This window comes from Quercus lobata, chromosome 7 (assembly GCF_001633185.2).
Source record: "Quercus lobata isolate SW786 chromosome 7, ValleyOak3.0 Primary Assembly, whole genome shotgun sequence".
In the NCBI taxonomy this organism is placed as follows: Eukaryota; Viridiplantae; Streptophyta; class Magnoliopsida; order Fagales; family Fagaceae; genus Quercus; species Quercus lobata.
Genome location: NC_044910.1, coordinates 15172451 through 15190573, shown reverse-complemented (window position 1 = coordinate 15190573; position 18123 = coordinate 15172451). Strand labels below are relative to the sequence as shown.

The following is an 18123-nucleotide window of genomic DNA, read 5'->3' as shown; positions in this document are numbered from 1 at the left end:
AGTCCTAGTTATTATTGACTACCATTTTTTTTTTTTTTTTGGAGAAAGGTATTATTGACTACTTGACTAGTCCTCCTTAATATGTCTTTAGTCATGACTGGTATTCGATTTTAAATAAAACTAGTCGCAAACCCGTGCGATGCACGGGATAGTTTTAAATCAAATGTTAACACGTTCAGATTTAAATATCTCTCTAATTTCAATTATTGAAAGCTAAATTGACTCTGATATAAGATGAAACATATAATATTATGAAGTAATATTAAAAATGAGATAAATACGGATATTATGAAGTAATAGATTACAATAATCATAATATACTTTTACATTTGGTTTTATAAGTATTATAAAAGAATATTGCACGAGAATGCTACTAATTTTTTAAATTAAAAATAAATAAAAATTATATCCATAATAGAAGGACATAAAATATCATTATTGTCCCAAAAGATGACAGCTCCTCCCAACAGTTTTTAATTTGTACATAAGTCCTAATACCATGTATTTTTGTTATGGCTTTTTTTTTTTTTTTTTCAATTTCATTTATTTCATGACTTCCACTAAATATTCATTGTATTCATAATATTTAAAAAATGTTGAAGTAGAGCTGTATCCTTAAATAACTAAATAAAAGAGTTTAATTCCTCTCTGTTTCAATTTAAAACCAAATTGTGCATAAAAGCAAAAAAATTTCCTTTGTTCCACTGTCTTTAGTACCAAAATCACAAATTTAAAACCATTTTTGAATCATATTGTACACAGGTTTCCTTATCTAACTCATGAAATTTCATATTTGAATACGAACCTTTGAGCCTAGAATTTGAATTTTTACTATTACAAACTTCAACCTCATTTTCTTCTACAAGTAGTAATCTTCTTGAACCCTTTTGTAAGAGTTAATTTGCTTGAAATTGGGCATTTTCTGTCTGGTTCATATTAGATCTACAGTAGATCTAAATTCTCTTTACCTCATCATTTATCAAGTATAATTTTGGTGAAAGTGTTGCACAAGGGTCAATGATCTTTAGGTCAATTGGTGTTTTCTGTAATTTTTGGTGTTTCTAATAAAAACATCTAAGTTTTAGATCTTCTTTACTTAAAAGGTATAAAAGAAAAAGGATGGTGTGGATGGACCTACTTGTAGGGCTTTAGGTTTTACTTTAAAAACAAGCTGTCTTAAAAAGCATCCCCCTCGCAACACCCCAACCCAAACTCTTCTTTTATGACATTATTACTCATCACTAACTCCAACCAAGGGAGCTTCCTTGATTAAACTAATATTCGACAAAAGTATAGCCACAAATCCATGAAATCAGATTTGGCCTCTAAAAAATCTTTTTGTTTTTACGTTGCACCAAAATATAAATATCATCACGCCGACCTCGTTACTGGAACAATTTAAGTAATGCTACTGTAGTCCCTAACATGGAAAAATGTGGATGACTAGTGCTGAAACAAGTTGTTCTATCATTACAACAAATACAATGAACTCTTCATAACAATCACTTTCTTACACTAAAATCATGTGAATAGTTTAACAGAATTACAGGAACTGAAGAAGGCATGGATGTGATGGAACTCATGAAAACTCAGTACACAACTTGTGGCTCAAACTCTGCAAAATCGAGAGATCCAGACTCAATTGGTGGCATTAGATATGCAGCCAGGAGCTCAGAGGCCAATGCTGCAATAAGTGGTATCCTCTTCAAGTTCTTCACAAAGGATGCGTCCTCGGTCTCCCCAACAGCAAGCAGCTTCTCGTTAATCTCCACCATGCGATCCAACTTCCTCTTGAATTCTGGGTTCTCAACATCTAGCACAGCTGGGAAAATTCTAGCCGTTGTGCGGTTTGTCTGCATAAACAAAATTTTAAACACCAAACTCAAATGATTGAAAATTCAAGATTCTATATTATGGTATATGTCTGACTAGTGTAGACAATGATGACAGCCCAAGGAATGCAAGAAAATAATTGAAAATTTGGAATCCGACAAACTTTTGGGTTTGGATTAGAATTTATAATCCCTTTCCGTTTCCTAATTCATTTAGCATTTGAGTGGCAAAAAAAATGGCATGAAATAAGAACGAAATGAGACATACCATAGAATTGTCAACATAAATTGAAAATGTAGCATACTAGTATGTAGTTAAAGATCACAGGCTCACCTCAATGATGACATGCATATCAAATTCTTTTGTGTTGAGTCCAATGCCTTCATAGAAAGCTGTGCGTTGGCAATCATTGAGGTACATTGTCACGTAAACCTGCAAGGTAAATTCATGAAGTTGTGAGAGAAATATCGAAAATTAGGGAGTAATAATTTTAGTACGAACAATTCTAATAAGGTTGGTTCTCAAAAACGGAGGAAATAACTTCAAATTAGGAATTCGATATGTTGCTTTCTGTGTAACTTTAGTAGAAGCTAGAATTGTGATTGAAAGTTGGAATAAAAATTAGGGTAAAATGCACCCACACCCCCTATGGTTTGACGCTGTTATTTTAACACTGCCTTTCCATTTTTCTATCACACCTCTTATGCTATTCAATTTCTCTGATCAACTACTTGCATCCAATTTCTTTTAAATCATTAACTCAAATTGGTTACAACAGATTCACATGATCACACACATCGTCATCTCTTTCTAATCTCACCCCTTGTGTTATCCAAATACTCTCATGTAACTAATTTTCGTTGATTGCATAAGTGGATGGGTGTAGTTGATCAAAAGAAATAGGCTATGATGTGGATTTGGTGAAAAAGAACTGAAAATCCAGTGTTGCCAAGAGTACTGCAACAAATCACAAGTGGTGTAACTATATTTTACCCTAAAAATTAATAACTCAGATTCATTTAATTTCTCAGGACTACTGCATATAATTGCAAACTTCTAATATTTATTCTTTTCATTTGTTGTTAAGGTTTTCTCTTGCCTTCTTTTATCATTGACAGACAAACTTTGCATTTGAAAATGAATTAGAAGAGTCAGAGTAAATTGTTAAAAATGGAAAAGTACCGATAGGCAGAAGAATCGGGACCACAACTTTGCTTTCCAGTCATTGAGAAATTGTGGCTGGGCCTTCATCAATGCAGAGAAAAAATCACCATGACGGTTCTCATCCTGGCACCAGTTCTCAAAATACTTGAAAATGGGATAACATTGGTACTCAGGATTGGCCTTGAGATGTCTGTATATGGTTATGTATCTCCAGTATCCGATTTTCTCAGATAGATAGGTAGCATAGAAAATGAACTTAGGCTTGAAAAATGTATACTTCCTAGCCTTTGTTAGGAAACCCAAGTCCAATGCCAAGTTAAAATCAGACAAACCCTTGTTCAAGAATCTGCATATTGTATAAAAATTTGACATTTTTGTTAGCAGGTACGTACATACGTACACAGTATGTACACAGAGAGAGAGAGAGAGAGAGAGAGAGAGAGTTGGCTTGCATACCCAGCATGTCTTGCTTCATCCCTGGACATGAGAGAAAAAATCTCAGCCACCACTGGATTGGTTTTCTGCAGGATCAATCCTCAAAACAATCAAATAGAAGCCTAATACTATTAGAATAAAGTTTTATTAATCCAAAACAAAAGAAAATTGGAAGGCCTTCATTTTACTTGGAGAGGAGACAAATCTAGACATAACTGTCATAACATCCCTTTCAGAGAACAGCTAATTAGTAAAAGCCACCAATCAAATTTAGCTTCTAAATCAAATAGCAGGCCAAAATTCTAAGAGGCTGTTTGGATTATCAATTTTTATAACTCATAACTCAAAATGGTGGAACCCATAGCGAGAAGTCCGTTTGGGAGCACCATAACTTTGTTTCTAGTTTTTTGTTTCCATCACTCAATTATCTGATTATTGAACTATGAGTTATGGAAACTGAAAATACATTTTAGCTGTCTTCAGTTTTTTTTTTTTTTTTTTTTTTTTCTCACTGGTTTGGTCTTCAGTTCTTTTTTTTTTTTTTTTTTTTTTTTTTTTTTTTTTTTTTTCACTAGGTTCGGTTTCTGGGTTACTTTATTTTATTTTCACTGGTTCCGTGAGTTTGGGTACTGGGAAAAAAAAAAAACTGCACTGACAGGTATGAGGCCCACAAGTGTAAAAAATATTGAGTAATGACAAGTGAACGATAGTGTCAAATGAGTAGAATATTTTAAGTGTTGGGTAATTAGTGACGAAAATTGACTGACAAAAATTTGCATCCAAACAGCCTCTAAATCACTAAGCCAGAAGCTCGGTTAGATTTTCATCCCAGAGGACAATGTTTCACCTCATTCACAATGCCCACTACCATAAATTGGATGACAAATAAGAGGCAATTGACTGAAGTTGAATTCCATAGAAATATATAAAGCTTCTTGTTTCTCAACTTTCAAAATTTTCCCTTGTAATTAAGAAAATTTATCTGTCAATACTTTGACCAATTAATCTTAAATAGTACAAGAAATTCAAATTCAGTGAAATTTGCAAGCTTGAAGAAGTAGAGAGGGGCATACCTTAAGCCTTCTTCCAAGCTCTTTATAGAGAAGGAACCCAGAGAACTCAGCAGTGCAGGACCTCTCCAAGAACTCCACAAAGATTTGCCTTAGAGGTCCTTGCAATTTGTCAGCAGCCTCCTTGAATTCCTTGCTCCTCACAAAGTGTGTCTGGTTGTAGTCAGTCTTGAATTCTTGCAGCAGAGCTTCAAACTCAGCCTGGTTGAGGTTCTTGTTGATCTCAGTGTTGAAAAGGGTCTCCATTTCATCAAAGTCTGTGGTGTAAAACCTTGGCGTCAAAAGGGTCTCCTTAATGGTAGTTTTAGCAGCTTTCTTGCTAGGCCTGGTAGTGCTAGTAGGTGGAGGAGGCTGTGAAGTGGCAGTCATTTTGATGGTGGTGAATTTTGAGTATGAACCACTTCTCAAGTTGCCAAATTTGGGAGCTACACTGCTAAATTTGGAGATGGGTTTTACAAGTGCCATTTCTGCTGCCATTTTTTGGAGCAGAGTTTAGGCAAAGCTGTGGTTAGAGTTTTAATGAAGTGAAGAGTGAAAGACTAAAGGGGTGGGGAGGGATAAGATGTGGCTGACAGTGATATAATCTCATCCAATGAAATCTGTGAGAATGAATGGGTACATGACACGTGGTTGGTGATTTTAGTCCTCTCTTGATTACTGGTTTGTTGATTGGCAGTGTTGATGTGGTTTTGGGTGAGCATTTGTGGCCTCCTTCGTTTCAAGTGATGGATTTTAGGGGCATGTTTGGTAATGTCATCCTTATATTTTTTAAAAATATGTGTGAGTAAAAAAAAAGTAGAAATACATGTAATATTATTTAAAAATTGAAAATTGTTGCTAAAAAACACTTACCAAACGGCTCCTAAAATTTGTTTTCTTTGGATATTTCTCTTGAGCAAACTGTTCTCCGTTCTTACCTATTGTTTTGTTTTTTAAATTTTTGTCCAAAAATAAAGGAAAAAGTTTGGTTTAAACCGTATCAATCTTTAGCTAAACTAGTATGTAGCTATGTGCATATGCACAAGTACCATTAAATAAAATCACAATTATATGATTTAAATTATTATTTTTTTTTTGAGAAAAAGTTTAAATTATACATAGTATTAGTTTACACTTTTTTTAAACAATACATTTCTAAAATATATAATGGTTTCTCATTTTATATATATATATATATATATGATTTAGAATTAAATTGGTTTTAAACTTTTTGGTTTTTGCATACAATAATTCACTTGGCACAAAAATTTAAAACTTAGATAGACGTGTGGCAAAAAATTGTATTTCAATTGAAATCCAATTTAGAATCTAATTGGATTTGAACTTTTTGACTTTTATACTCAATAATTCACTTTGCACTAAATTAAAAATTAAATATGACACGTTGTGCAAAATTAAGAATCTAATTAAAATCTAATTGGATTCTTTCTAAGTTTTTGCTATTAATATATATATATATATATATATATAGAGAGAGAGAGAGAGAGAGAGAGAGAGTAATATCACCTATATACAAATTTTTACAATATTTTTCACAACAGTTGAAGTAATAAATTTTTATTTGTTATAATTTGGGTTTTGCTCATACTACCGACGTAATTGTTTTACCTATCACTACAATTTATCACATCTTTGTGTTTATATATAGACTTTCTCAAATATATTGTATAGGTTGTGGGTAGTACAATAATTAATGAAAAATAAAATATTTAAATAACTTTTAGAAAACACTGTTGGTTTTGTTTTCATTTGGCCATATGCAAGTCATTCCATCATAATTTATTCATCAATCGAGCTGCTACTAAACAAATAGTTAAAATACTCAGATGAGATTGGCCTAGCATGGGATGGGTTAAACTGAAGTCAAATGTGTTTGTTTATGGAAATTCTAGTTTGGTTGGTGGTGTGGATGGTATTCGTGATCAGTTTAAGTTGGGGATTTCTTAAGAAAAATTGGGATCAACTTAGCGGAGTTGTGGGTTCTTAGAGATGGTCTTTTAATGTGACAGAAGTTACAAGTAACATTAATAGAGATAGAATTAGATGCAAAAGTTATTGTTGACTTGCTTGCTAACTCCAATTACTGTAAAAATGTTGTTTCTTCCAATTGTGGATGGTTGTAGGTTGTTGGTTTCCTTGTTTCCCTAGGTCTGGATCAACCACTACTTTTGCAAAGCTAAAAGGTGTGCTAATGGATTAGTAAGGACGAGCACTAATCTAGCTAGTGAATTTGTGATTTATGGACTATAGTGAATTTGTGATTTATGGTAGTCCACCTGAAGACATATTAGAGATTTTTAATTCAGATTTAAATATGGTGTGTACTTTAACAAATTTTTTCCTAAAACGCTATGAGTTTGACTTACCTCTAATACTTTTTAAATTAGAGGTGTGCTTTTATTTTAAATACACAATAGCAAGTGGTAGTAGGTTTTAATCTCTACATTTTATTTAGTCAGTGAGTAATGTGACAGTTTTTCATTAAAACAAAAGGAGATTTTTATTAAAAAAATACTGGAGGTAAGCTAAACCCACATGCTATTATCTCTTTAGCTTTAGTGAATTTCTAATTTCTACCGCAAAACTCTTATTTATCAAGAAAACATAATTAGAAAATTAAGTAAATATTTTATACACTGTAAATAAAAATAAAAGAAAAAGATCCTTCTACCAATGTTGAAGTTATTATTATTATTATTATTATTTTTGATGAAAAATGTTGAAGTTATTTGATTGTAACTTTGGTATCTATCATAATTAAGAAAAAAAAAGAAGTTATTTGATTTTTCATTTTTGTCAGCCTCGTGCCTGTGGGCCTTTTGTTCCCAAGATAGGCCCATGGGTTGGTTAGCGTTGTTGGGCTATCTTTCATGGGTGTTGGATTTATCTGAATATCTATGTTTTGTTCGGTAACTAATTGGGTCTTGTTGTGAGCCAGTGCAATATGGCCCTATTTTCTGGTGGGACCTTGCGTGGGGTAGAATTAGGTCTCAGTGGTGTGGAGTTGTGATGCAGACCCGAAATAGCTTGGGCCTTTTGTCTTGGAATTGTGGAAAGGCTTTTAGAGTTTCAGTTAACAAAAGGGTCCTCAACAAAGAGGAAATTCGGATGGCTTGCTTTTCTGTTCACCCAACTAATGCTCTAGGTTCAAATTATTTTTATGCTTTATTTACTTATTTATTTTGTTGACAAAATTTAGTTACAAACTGATTGTAGCCAATGGCTACAACTCCCGCTAAAAAAAATAATATGATTGTATATTTTTGAAAATCTAACCATTAATTGGATTACAGGACTGTTTGGGATCCTCTTATTTTACTGAAACTGAAAATTTTTTGTTGAAAGTACTGTTAATAAAAGTAAAAATTAGTTGAAATAGTATAGTGGGACCCAAGAATAGTACCAAAAAGGTGTAGTGGAGCCTATGAATAGTAGCAAAAATAAGCTAAATAGTAAAATAAGCTGGCTTTTTAATTTTTGCCAAACATACACTACATGTTTTTTTTTTGGTTCTTAACATGTATGTCAAATTTTGTGCGAATCGGATATTATTTACTATTCGATATATAAACTTATTTTTATGCATAATTTTAGATTTAAAAACTTGAAATTTAAACATTTAATTGATGAAATAGCTATTTGTGGTACCCTAAACCTATGAACATTACTTTTTAGACAATGGATTTGGGCTCCCAATTTATTTGTTGGTGGGCTTCCTTACAATCCTACAAGTTTTGCTTCAAACATAGCCTAGACCGCCCAACCTCTAGAATCCCTGTGGTTTCAAGCTCAACGTCGTCTTCCCTTTTTATATTGCTTCTTACTTTCTTTGCTCTCTTTGTGCTTTCATCCCCACTATGTTTCCCCCTTTTCTTTCTCTCCCTCTCTCTCTCTCTCTGTGTTGCCTTCTCTCCTCTTCTCCCTCTCGAAGCCCCAAAAAAACTAGCCTTTCTCTGTTTGTCCCCATTCCTTTATATAGACTCCCCTTAGTGGGATCCAAATCATTACTTTTCACCAGTTCCCATGTGTTCCCACTTTCACCCATAATTCCTAGAGAACATCATGTCCTTTGAAAATTCTCTTGAAACTTGTTCCTACCACCAAACTACGTTCGGTAGCGAACTCCCCAAAGGCACTACCAGTACTATTTGTAACCTATGAACATTACTTTTTAGGACAATGGATTTGGGCTCCCAATTTATTTGTTGGTGGGTTTCCTTACAATCCTTCAGGTTTTGCTTCAAACATAGCCTAGACTGCCCAACCTCTAAAATCCCTGTGGTTTCAAGCTCAGGGCCCTCTTCCCTTTTTATACTGCTTCTTACTTTCTCTGCTCTCTTTGTGCTTTCATCCCCATTGTGTTTCCCCCTTTTCTTTCTATTTTCTGTGTGTGTGTGTGTGTGTGCCTTCTCTCCGCTTCTCCCTCCTTTTCTTTCTATTTTCTCTGTGTGTGTGTGTGTGTGTGTGTGTTGCCTTCTCTCCGCTTCTCCCTCTCAAAGCCCAAAAAAACTAGCCTTTCTCTATTTGTCCCCATTCCTTTATATAGACTGCTCTTAGTGGGATCCAAACCATTACTTTTCACCAGTTCCCATGTGCTCCCACTTTCCCCCATAATCCCTAGAGAACATCATGTCCTTTGAAAATTCTCTTGAAACTTGTTCCTACCACCAAACTACGTTCGCTAGCGAACTCCCCAAAGGCACTACCAGTACTAGAGGACGATTTGAATTTATCTATCTTTTCGTTGATTTCCCATTGTCTTATGGGTTTTTTTTTTTTTGTTTTTTGTTTTTTTCCAAGAAGTCTTGGCTAATCATATATTATATATAATTTAAAATTAGGGTTAAAATTCATGGTTATGCTAATTGGGTTCACCAAATTACAAAAATATTTTAGATAAAAATAATTTCTTTGATAGAGAGGACAACAACTTATTTTTTCTTATCGATTTCTTTAGATAAAATAACAATAACAGTTTTACCAATATATGCAACATGCATCTAAGTTTTAATTGATAGAGACAATAAATAGATTGAACCTGGTTAATTAATTTAATTACCCAAGTTGATTAATTAGGTCAAATTACATGAAAATTGTAGAGGTACCAACAAATCATCAAATAGCTAATATACAGTAGGAAATAAATTGACATGGTGATTTGTTAACAAATAGGGAAAATCTCTCACAAGGCAAGAACCCCAACGGGTGAATTTAAGGTCACCACTCCCAAGAATCCACTTATCAATAATCAAGTGGTTACAAGTATAAGGAATCTTACCACTACCCTAGCTTATCCCAAAATACCAACTTATAGTTGAACCTTTGCTCCAATACCCAATTGGACTTGATCTTGTTGTAGCGTTCTTTCATTTGTTGCACAAATCTCCAATCTGTGACTAACTCCTTTGCATGTATCCTAATATGTGACTAACTCTAGCAACTTAATTGATTGTTGTTGGCTGCAAAGTTCTTCACTTCATCAATAATAAAGATCAGGAAACACTTGGTTACAAAACTCTAAGGTGTACAAATGCAATAGTTTCACATAGAGTATATGAGTTCTAGGTCTCTGTATTTGTGCTTGATGACTTTTAAAATAAACCTTATATATGATTAGCATTGTGAGAAAAGAAATCCTAATCAAACAAGTCATTATGGGTTGAATTTCAGATCTGAAAATTATGAAATCGTAGATCTTGATAGATTGAGCTTGTGTCGAGTTTCTTCATTTCCTCGATTACAATATCTGTCGAGCTTCTGTCGAGACTTAATTAATCAACTTTTCTTCACTTGTTTCTTGGATCAGTCTTTATGTCTTTAAAGATGATAGGCCACAAACTGAATGACCCCTTGTGATAGAAATTAATTAATTAATTAGACAAGTTATTAATTAATCAATTTATCATGCAAACGCGTGGTAGCACAAACAAATCAAAAAAATAAACTAATAACGTAGCGGAAAATAAATAATACGGTGATTTGTTTACGAATGGGGAAAACCTAACGGCAAAAACCCCACCGGGTGATTTTTAGGTCACCACTCCCGAAACTCCATTATTATCACAACAAGCGGTTACAAGTAAAGGAATCCCAAGTACCTTACCAACCTGCAGTTGAACCCTTACCCCAATACCCAATTGGACTTATTCTGTAGTGACAGTTCCCCTTTCAGATGCACGACTCCCAAGTACGTGACTAACCAATTGCGCAGATCCCAGTACGCGACTTCAATCACCAACTAAGAAGGTTGTTGGTTGCAAAGTTCTTCAGTTCATCCACACGATAAAGATCAAGAAGATGCTTGGTCACAAAACCCACGGTGCATATACACAGCAACTTCTTCAAGAGAAAGAGATGAACTAGGGCAAGAACTTCGTCTCTGGTCACAATTTGCTTGAACAGAGTTTGCTCAAAACTTGTGCAACTTGTGAACTGTTTGACGGCCCTTAAAACAATCCTTTTATATGTCTAGGGTTAGGAGAAAAGAAGGCCCAAAGACATATTCACGGATCCCAAGAAAATCATATTTGAATTTTGAAAATCTTAAATCTTGACAGATAGGAGGTGTCAAGCAGCTGTCGAGTACACCGAACTTTGAATATCTTTCTTAAGCTCGATAGATACAGCTGTCAAGTTTTAATGAATTTGCACTATCAACTTGTTTTCTTGGACAGACTTGAAGGCTTCAACACTTGATCTTGAAACATGGTTTGTTGAAGTATTTAAACACATCTTAAATCTACCAAAATACAAGTAAAGTGCGTTTTGTCAAAGGATAAGTCAATTACATAAAGTCATGACATATGTTCTTAACATGTGAAACACATATGTCCTAACAAAAGATACCACTTGATATGTTTGAACAACATTCTTCATGATATATTAAAACCAACTTAGATCTACCTAATTACAAGTAAGTGTGTTTTGTCAAATGATTAGCCAATTATATAGAAAATATAACCCTAACAAATAAGTGTTTTAACAAGGCATGCAACATGCATCTGAATTTTAGAAATTTAAATCCTACTCCAACTGAAAATCTATTATCAAAATTTCAAACCTTATATATGTTCACCAATGGTCTTTCCATAGAATCTCTCTTGCACCCCACTTTTTTTTTTTTTTTTTCCTGTTTTCTTCAAGTTGCAACTTATTTAGAAGTATTTGTAATTGAAGGATATATATGCTATATAGATTCATAGGAGTTGATAAATTTATATAATACTCTCTCTCCCTCTAGAACATTTTTTTTTTCCTAATAAACAACTACTCTCAATATTAATTATTAAATTAATTTTTTATTAATTGTTAGGATATATTTTATCAAATTAAGAGATAGAATTAACAATAGTTTAAATTTAGGTACTTAAGTTATTTATTTATTTATTTTTAAAATGATCAACTTTTGAACTATTTTGTGTGTTTTAGGTTTTGGATATTCTATGCGTTTAGTTTATAGGTGTTTTGATTTTTTTCAATTGTTTGTCACTACGAAAAATTTGGTTCAAAATATTTCTTTCATGTGTTGTAATGCAATTTGATTCCAAGTTATTATTACTTATTGATTGTTAAACTTTATCAATGCTTATCTTTTTTTATATTTTAAAATTCTGTTTGTACTTTATGTTAATTTCTTAGTATGCAGAATTCCTCTAATATTTCTTCGAAATTCTGAATAAATTCAATTTAGAATTCCTCCTATATTTCTTTAGATCATAGAAAATATTTGGCTAAATTAGATTCATTCTGAATTCCAATATATCTTTATTTATCTTTTTTTATTTTATTTTATTTTAAAATTTTTGAAATTTGTATTTTTTCTTTCATGTGTAATATTAATATATGTGTTCATTAAGGCTAAAACACAATATAATTAGAGACATTGCTCAAGTTTTATATGTTAGGGTGTTAACCATTTGAAAAAAATCAACACTAAAATAGATGATTTAAATATCAAAATAAGACTTAAAAATGAAATTTATGTTAGGTGTACAAATAAAATTGATTTTTTAATCTTAAGTTTGTAATTAATTATTTTAGGATAATTTTTATTTATGCAAGTATTATAAAATATTTAACTGCTCGAGTTCAAATCACCCTCTTCATTAATGCATAAGGAATTATAAAAAAGTAATTAGAAAAGTTTTTATTGATTATTCTAATTAGAGATATTATATATAAGTACATATATACAAAATTATGCATTTTATATAATAATAATCATTCATTATTTTGTTAGAAACAACTTCTAAAATTATGTAATAATAACTTATTTAGTTATTATTTCTAATATATATATATAATTCATGATTAAAGCCATGTAAGGCATGATACTTTCACTAATATATTAGTATGCATAGCAACCTTACCAAAAATAAAGTGTGTATAGTACTGATTATAATAAAATTAAAATTATATTAACTAATTCAATAATTACTAAAAGAAAAGATTAATTTTATAAAATTTTATTTTCTAGAGAAATATATGGTGTATAATTATATATTATTTAAATAATCTGTTTAATATGTTAATGAAAATAACTAGAGTGTCGTGTGACGTGAGGCAAATGCGATTACGTACTCGGTGACGCAAATCAAATGAGAGAGACAAATATACGCAGTCAGTGACGTGAGGCACTGACTGCGTATATTTGTTAAAACTTCATTGAAAACGTGGCCTTCAATGTCGTGTACACAAAATTGATTTGTGCTCATTTGAAGAGTGTCGTGTGTAAACGTGTGATTTACCTTTAAAACAAATGATATTCTAACACTAACTACCTAGTCCCTATAAATATGTAGTGATCACATGCATCTTCAATCACAGAGCATCAGAAATCATTTCAGTATCAAAATATCATAAAAATAAACATGGAAGCCATCTTACTATATTTGTCTCTCACTCTTCTCAGCTTTCTTGTTGCTTTCAAGCTCATCCTCAAAACAAGAACTACTCGACCAAAACACCTCCCACCTAGCCCACCTTCTCTTCCAATTATAGGTCATCTCCATATCATTAAAAAACCATTCCACCGTACTTTCCATGCCCTCTCACAAAAATATGGTCAAATATTCTCACTCAAATTTGGTTCACAATTTGTGGTCATTGTTTCATCCCCATCAGCAGTTGAAGAATGCTTCACAAAGAATGACATAGTATTAGCCAACCGTCCTCCCTTCCTATTAGGCAAGCATCTTGCCTACAACAATACCACCTTAGTACAATCCCCATACGGCGATCACTGGCGCAACCTCCGCCGCATTAGTACCCTTGAAATCTTCTCAAATAACCGCCTCAACAAGTTCTTAGGCATTCGAAGTGACGAGATCAAGCACTTGCTACGAAACTTGTCACGCAACTCTTGCCACAGTTTCGCCAAGGTGGAGCTACAATCAATGCTATTGGAGATGACATTTAACAACATAATGAGAATGGTGGCAGGGAAACGGTACTACAGGTACGGTGAGGATGTGAAGGACGAGGAAGAAGCGAGACAGTTTAGGCGGATAATTAAAGAGTTAACAAGGTTCGGAGGGGCATCAAATCCAGCAGAGTTTGTGTCCATCTTGCGGTGGATGGATTATGGAGGTTTGGAGAAGAAGTTGAAGAGTCTCTCCAAGAGGACAGATGAGTTCTTGCAAGCACTCATTGATGAGAAAAGGCGTGAGGAGGAAGAGGGTAACACTATGATTGACCATATGCTTTCTTTGCAAAAATCACAGCCAGAGTACTACACGGACCAAATCATCAAGGGGCTTATATTGGTAAGTGCACTCAATAATTCTTCATCTCTTATTGAGAAAACTAGGAAATCATGTTTTTGTTTGGTGCTTACATCTTAAAAGCAGTTACCCAATTATCTGTTTTATTTTTCTTTAATAGCTTCATCGGAATTGCTATCTAGTGCGAAAAAGTGACATTCTAAGTCTCGGGAAAAAAAAAAAAAAATCCACAGTAACATTAGACTAACTAGTTATATATCATCATCATCGTGTTGAATGTTGCAGAACATATGAACAAACCGTTTTTATTTAATATATTGTTGTTCTATTCTAAACATCTCATATACAATGCACAGGTATTGTTACTTGCTGGGACTGATACATCAGCAGTCACATTAGAGTGGGCAATGACTAATCTACTTAATCATCCTAATATATTGAAGAAAGCTAGAGATGAGATAGACAGTCAAATTGGAGAAGAGAAACTGATTGAGGAATCAGATGTTTCCAAATTACACTACCTTCAAAGTATTATCTCAGAAACTCTTCGATTGTATCCAGCAGCACCATTGTTAGTACCCCATATGTCCTCCGCTGATTGCACCATTGGAGGATATGATGTACCAAGTGGCACAATGTTATTGGTCAATGCATGGGCCATACATAGAGATCCTAAGGTGTGGGATGATGCAACTAGTTTTAAGCCCGAGAGGTTTGAAAATGGTGAGAGTGAAGGACATAAGCTAATGCCATTTGGGATTGGGAGGAGGACCTGTCCTGGGGCGGGCCTTGCCCAACGTACAGTGAGCCTGACTTTGGGTTCGTTGATTCAAAGTTTTGAGTGGGAAAGGGTTACCATAGAAGAAGTTGATACACATGAAGGTAGTGGGATCACTATGCCTAAAGCCATGCCATTGGAGGCCATGTGTAAAGCACGCCCAATCATGCATAAGCTTCTTTCTAAGTCAATGACAGATGATGTTTGAACAATCTCCTTGAGTTACTTTTCAGAGACTTGCTTAGTTATTTGTTGATAATTTTAATCACTTAATAACCTAAAATAAACCGTTACATATTCAATTTAAAAATTGAATTATTGTATCTATATAAAGTTGTATCCTTTTTGGTTTTTTTTTTTTTTTTTTTGGGGGGGGGGGGGGTGGGGAGGTGTGGCGTTGTTGTTTTTGGATTGTATTGGATGGTGATTTGTATATTTGTTTAAGGAATAAGAAAGGATTTGGATAATTTTACTTTTCCCTTCCAAATTTTTATGTTAAATTAGGATATTTTGTTATAGGATATAAATAAAACAAATCGTCTAAAATTTGAAAGTAAACTGCAAAAATGCTTGTTTATTTACTAAATTGATAAGATGAATGTCTAGAAATTTGAGATATATATATATATATATATATAAATTCAGTTGCATCTTTCCTTATTTACAATAATATTATCAAAAGAAAATAACTAAGAATTTTTTTTTTTTAAAAGGGAAAGACTAGTGAAGAAGAAGAAAACTACTAGTCGAGCTTATTCCAGTCAACTTTTATGTGTGGGCATGTCTTCTCTGCTGTCCCTTTTTTTTTTTTTGGCTAAGCTCTCTCTCTCTCTCTCTCTCTCTCATGGAGATTGTGTGGTGTACTACTAAGTGTAAAAAAAAAAAAAAAAGGAGAAAAACTATGTTTTTACACAAAGCCTTCCTCCATATATACAATAGTGTAACCCATACACATGAAATGAGGTTTACCAAGCCCAATGAAGAAAATAATCACAAATCAAGAAGTGGGTTATTTGGTCTTCTCTCTTTATCTTGTAAACATTCAAACTATTCCGATATTATATTACAAATGCAAATAATTAAGGATTATGTTGCTTGACATTAAGCTAAAAATCATAGTCTCTCCCACTTGGGAAACATAGGTTAGTCACAATTTTTATTTTTAAAAGGAAAAACATGATAATTAGGATGAAAGCTGTGTGGTTTCAATAGATATCCAACACCCTTTTGATCTTGGTATATGGAGTAATAAACCTCTCAATTTTATTCAATGGGGTAGGTAGAAAGATTGTAGGGATGTTCAGTGGCTTTATTATTTACCTTAATCCTTAATTATTTACATTTGTAATATAATATCGAAGAAGTTTGAATTTTTAATAAATAAAGAAAAAAGACCAAATAACTCACATATTGGTTTGTGATTATTTTTGTTGTTGGACTTGGTGCACTTGAATTCAAGTGTAAGGGTTACAATCCTATATGGAGCAAGGGTTTGTGTAACAATAGAGTTATTCTCCTGTTTTTGCACTTAGTAGTCACAATCTCTCCATGAGAGAGAAACAGAGAGAGAAGGGACAAGAGAGAAAACTGACCACAGATAAAAGTGGACTAGAATAAGCTCGATTGGTAGTTTTCTTCTTCTTCACCATTGCCTTTCCTTTAAAAAAAAAAAAAAATCTTTCTCATTTATTTGCTTTGGATAATATTATTGTAAATAGGGAAAGACGCAACTGAATCTAAATAAAAAGTCAAATTCAAGATGCGTATCATTTATAAAAAAAAACAAAACAAAAAGAAATATTTTATCCCAAAATATGTTTCAAATTTCTACACTTCCATCTCACAAATTTAGAAAATAAACCAGTGTTTTTGTAGTTAAGTTTCAAATTTCAAACTACTTGATATATTTACATCCTATAACAGAAGGATAAAAGAACGGGTTTGAGGGATGTGTAGTGTAACAAGGGACAAAAGAATACATAATTGGGGTATATACTGAGTTTGTAGTGTGATATTGGGGCTTGTTAGCTGAATTTTCCTATAAGGCAAACCAAGTATTAAAAGTTTAGTATTGTTCATTGAACTTTATTTCAAACACTTGGCAAGCTCAAACTAATCATCAAATTAGAAAAAAAAAATGACATTAATTTATGAACTTATAAAAATTAGACTAAAAAATATTAATTGTTAAAATTTATATATAATTTATATTATATATATATATATATATATATATCATGGATTGTCCATATTACCAATTTTTCTTTTTCTTTTTTTAAATTATTTTCCTTTATCCTCCAGATACATTGAAATAGTTTAACAAATGTAATTTTCATTGATGAATTTGTGAGTACAATTCTATGTATTTGGATTCTAATACAATATAATAATCATCTGATTCTATCTTCTTTTAATCTTGGCTCGATCATGAGATCCTCTTCACTTTGGTTGGAAGATAGATAGATAGACCAAATGGTCTTCACAATACATCTTTGGTTTTGAGATTGTTAGAGGTTTGTTGTTCTTCAAGTGTTCTTTGAAGATTTTTCAAATGAGCTTTTGGATGGAAATTCTTTGGAGCTTTGGAGGCTTTATCCATTGAGCTTCAATGATTTAGGGCTTTTTGAAGTTTGTGGAGGCTTTTGAGTTCGATTCCAATAGAACTTCAAGTCTTGGAAGAGTGATTTGAATAAATTTCTTTGAATGTTTTTAAGTGTTTTTAAGGCAAAATTTCTCTAGAATTTTGATGTCTAGAAAATTTGATGGACATTTATGAGGGGGTGCCCTCTATTTATAGTGGCTTCAGAGAATGAATTCTACTTTAAATTGATCTACTTGAGGAGAAGTAGTGGATTTTGATTGTCCAAAGTTAGAGAGACCACTAGGACTTGTTGCATGTAGATAATTATCTCTATTTTTACAAATTTATTTTGATAAAGACAATAATCAAACAAAGAGTCCCACTAGGATTTATTACTTGTAGATAATTGTCTCTATTTTTTTTTAGTAAAGATAGTTATCCATTAATTCTAAATAAGAAATTTATCTTTATTTTGTGGGCCAAAGATGTGGAAAATTTTCATTTGCCAATGTGATATCATCTTGGGTTAATTAATTTTTT

The 18123-nt window shown here is 32.7% G+C and overlaps 2 protein-coding genes across 2 annotated transcripts; one reads left to right on the top strand and one right to left on the bottom strand.

The window, feature by feature from the left end:
• Positions 1–1421: 1421 nt before the first annotated feature.
• On the bottom strand, positions 1422–5045 carry LOC115952758 (magnesium-protoporphyrin IX monomethyl ester [oxidative] cyclase, chloroplastic). Its single transcript, XM_031070001.1, has 5 exons — positions 4506–5045; positions 3454–3518; positions 3016–3343; positions 2167–2265; positions 1422–1853 (listed from the first exon to the last, which is right to left on the bottom strand). Exons 1-5 carry the CDS (start codon positions 4977–4979, stop codon positions 1590–1592), a joined length of 1230 nt encoding a protein of 409 aa, XP_030925861.1. The 5' UTR covers positions 4980–5045; the 3' UTR covers positions 1422–1589.
• Positions 5046–13315: 8270 nt separating this feature from the next.
• On the top strand, positions 13316–15474 carry LOC115952256 (cytochrome P450 81Q32-like). The gene is made up of 2 exons (XM_031069346.1): positions 13316–14266; positions 14581–15474. The coding sequence occupies exons 1-2, from the start codon at positions 13373–13375 to the stop codon at positions 15208–15210; spliced, it is 1524 nt and encodes a 507-aa protein (XP_030925206.1). The 5' UTR covers positions 13316–13372; the 3' UTR covers positions 15211–15474.
• The last annotated feature ends 2649 nt before the right edge of the window (positions 15475–18123 follow it).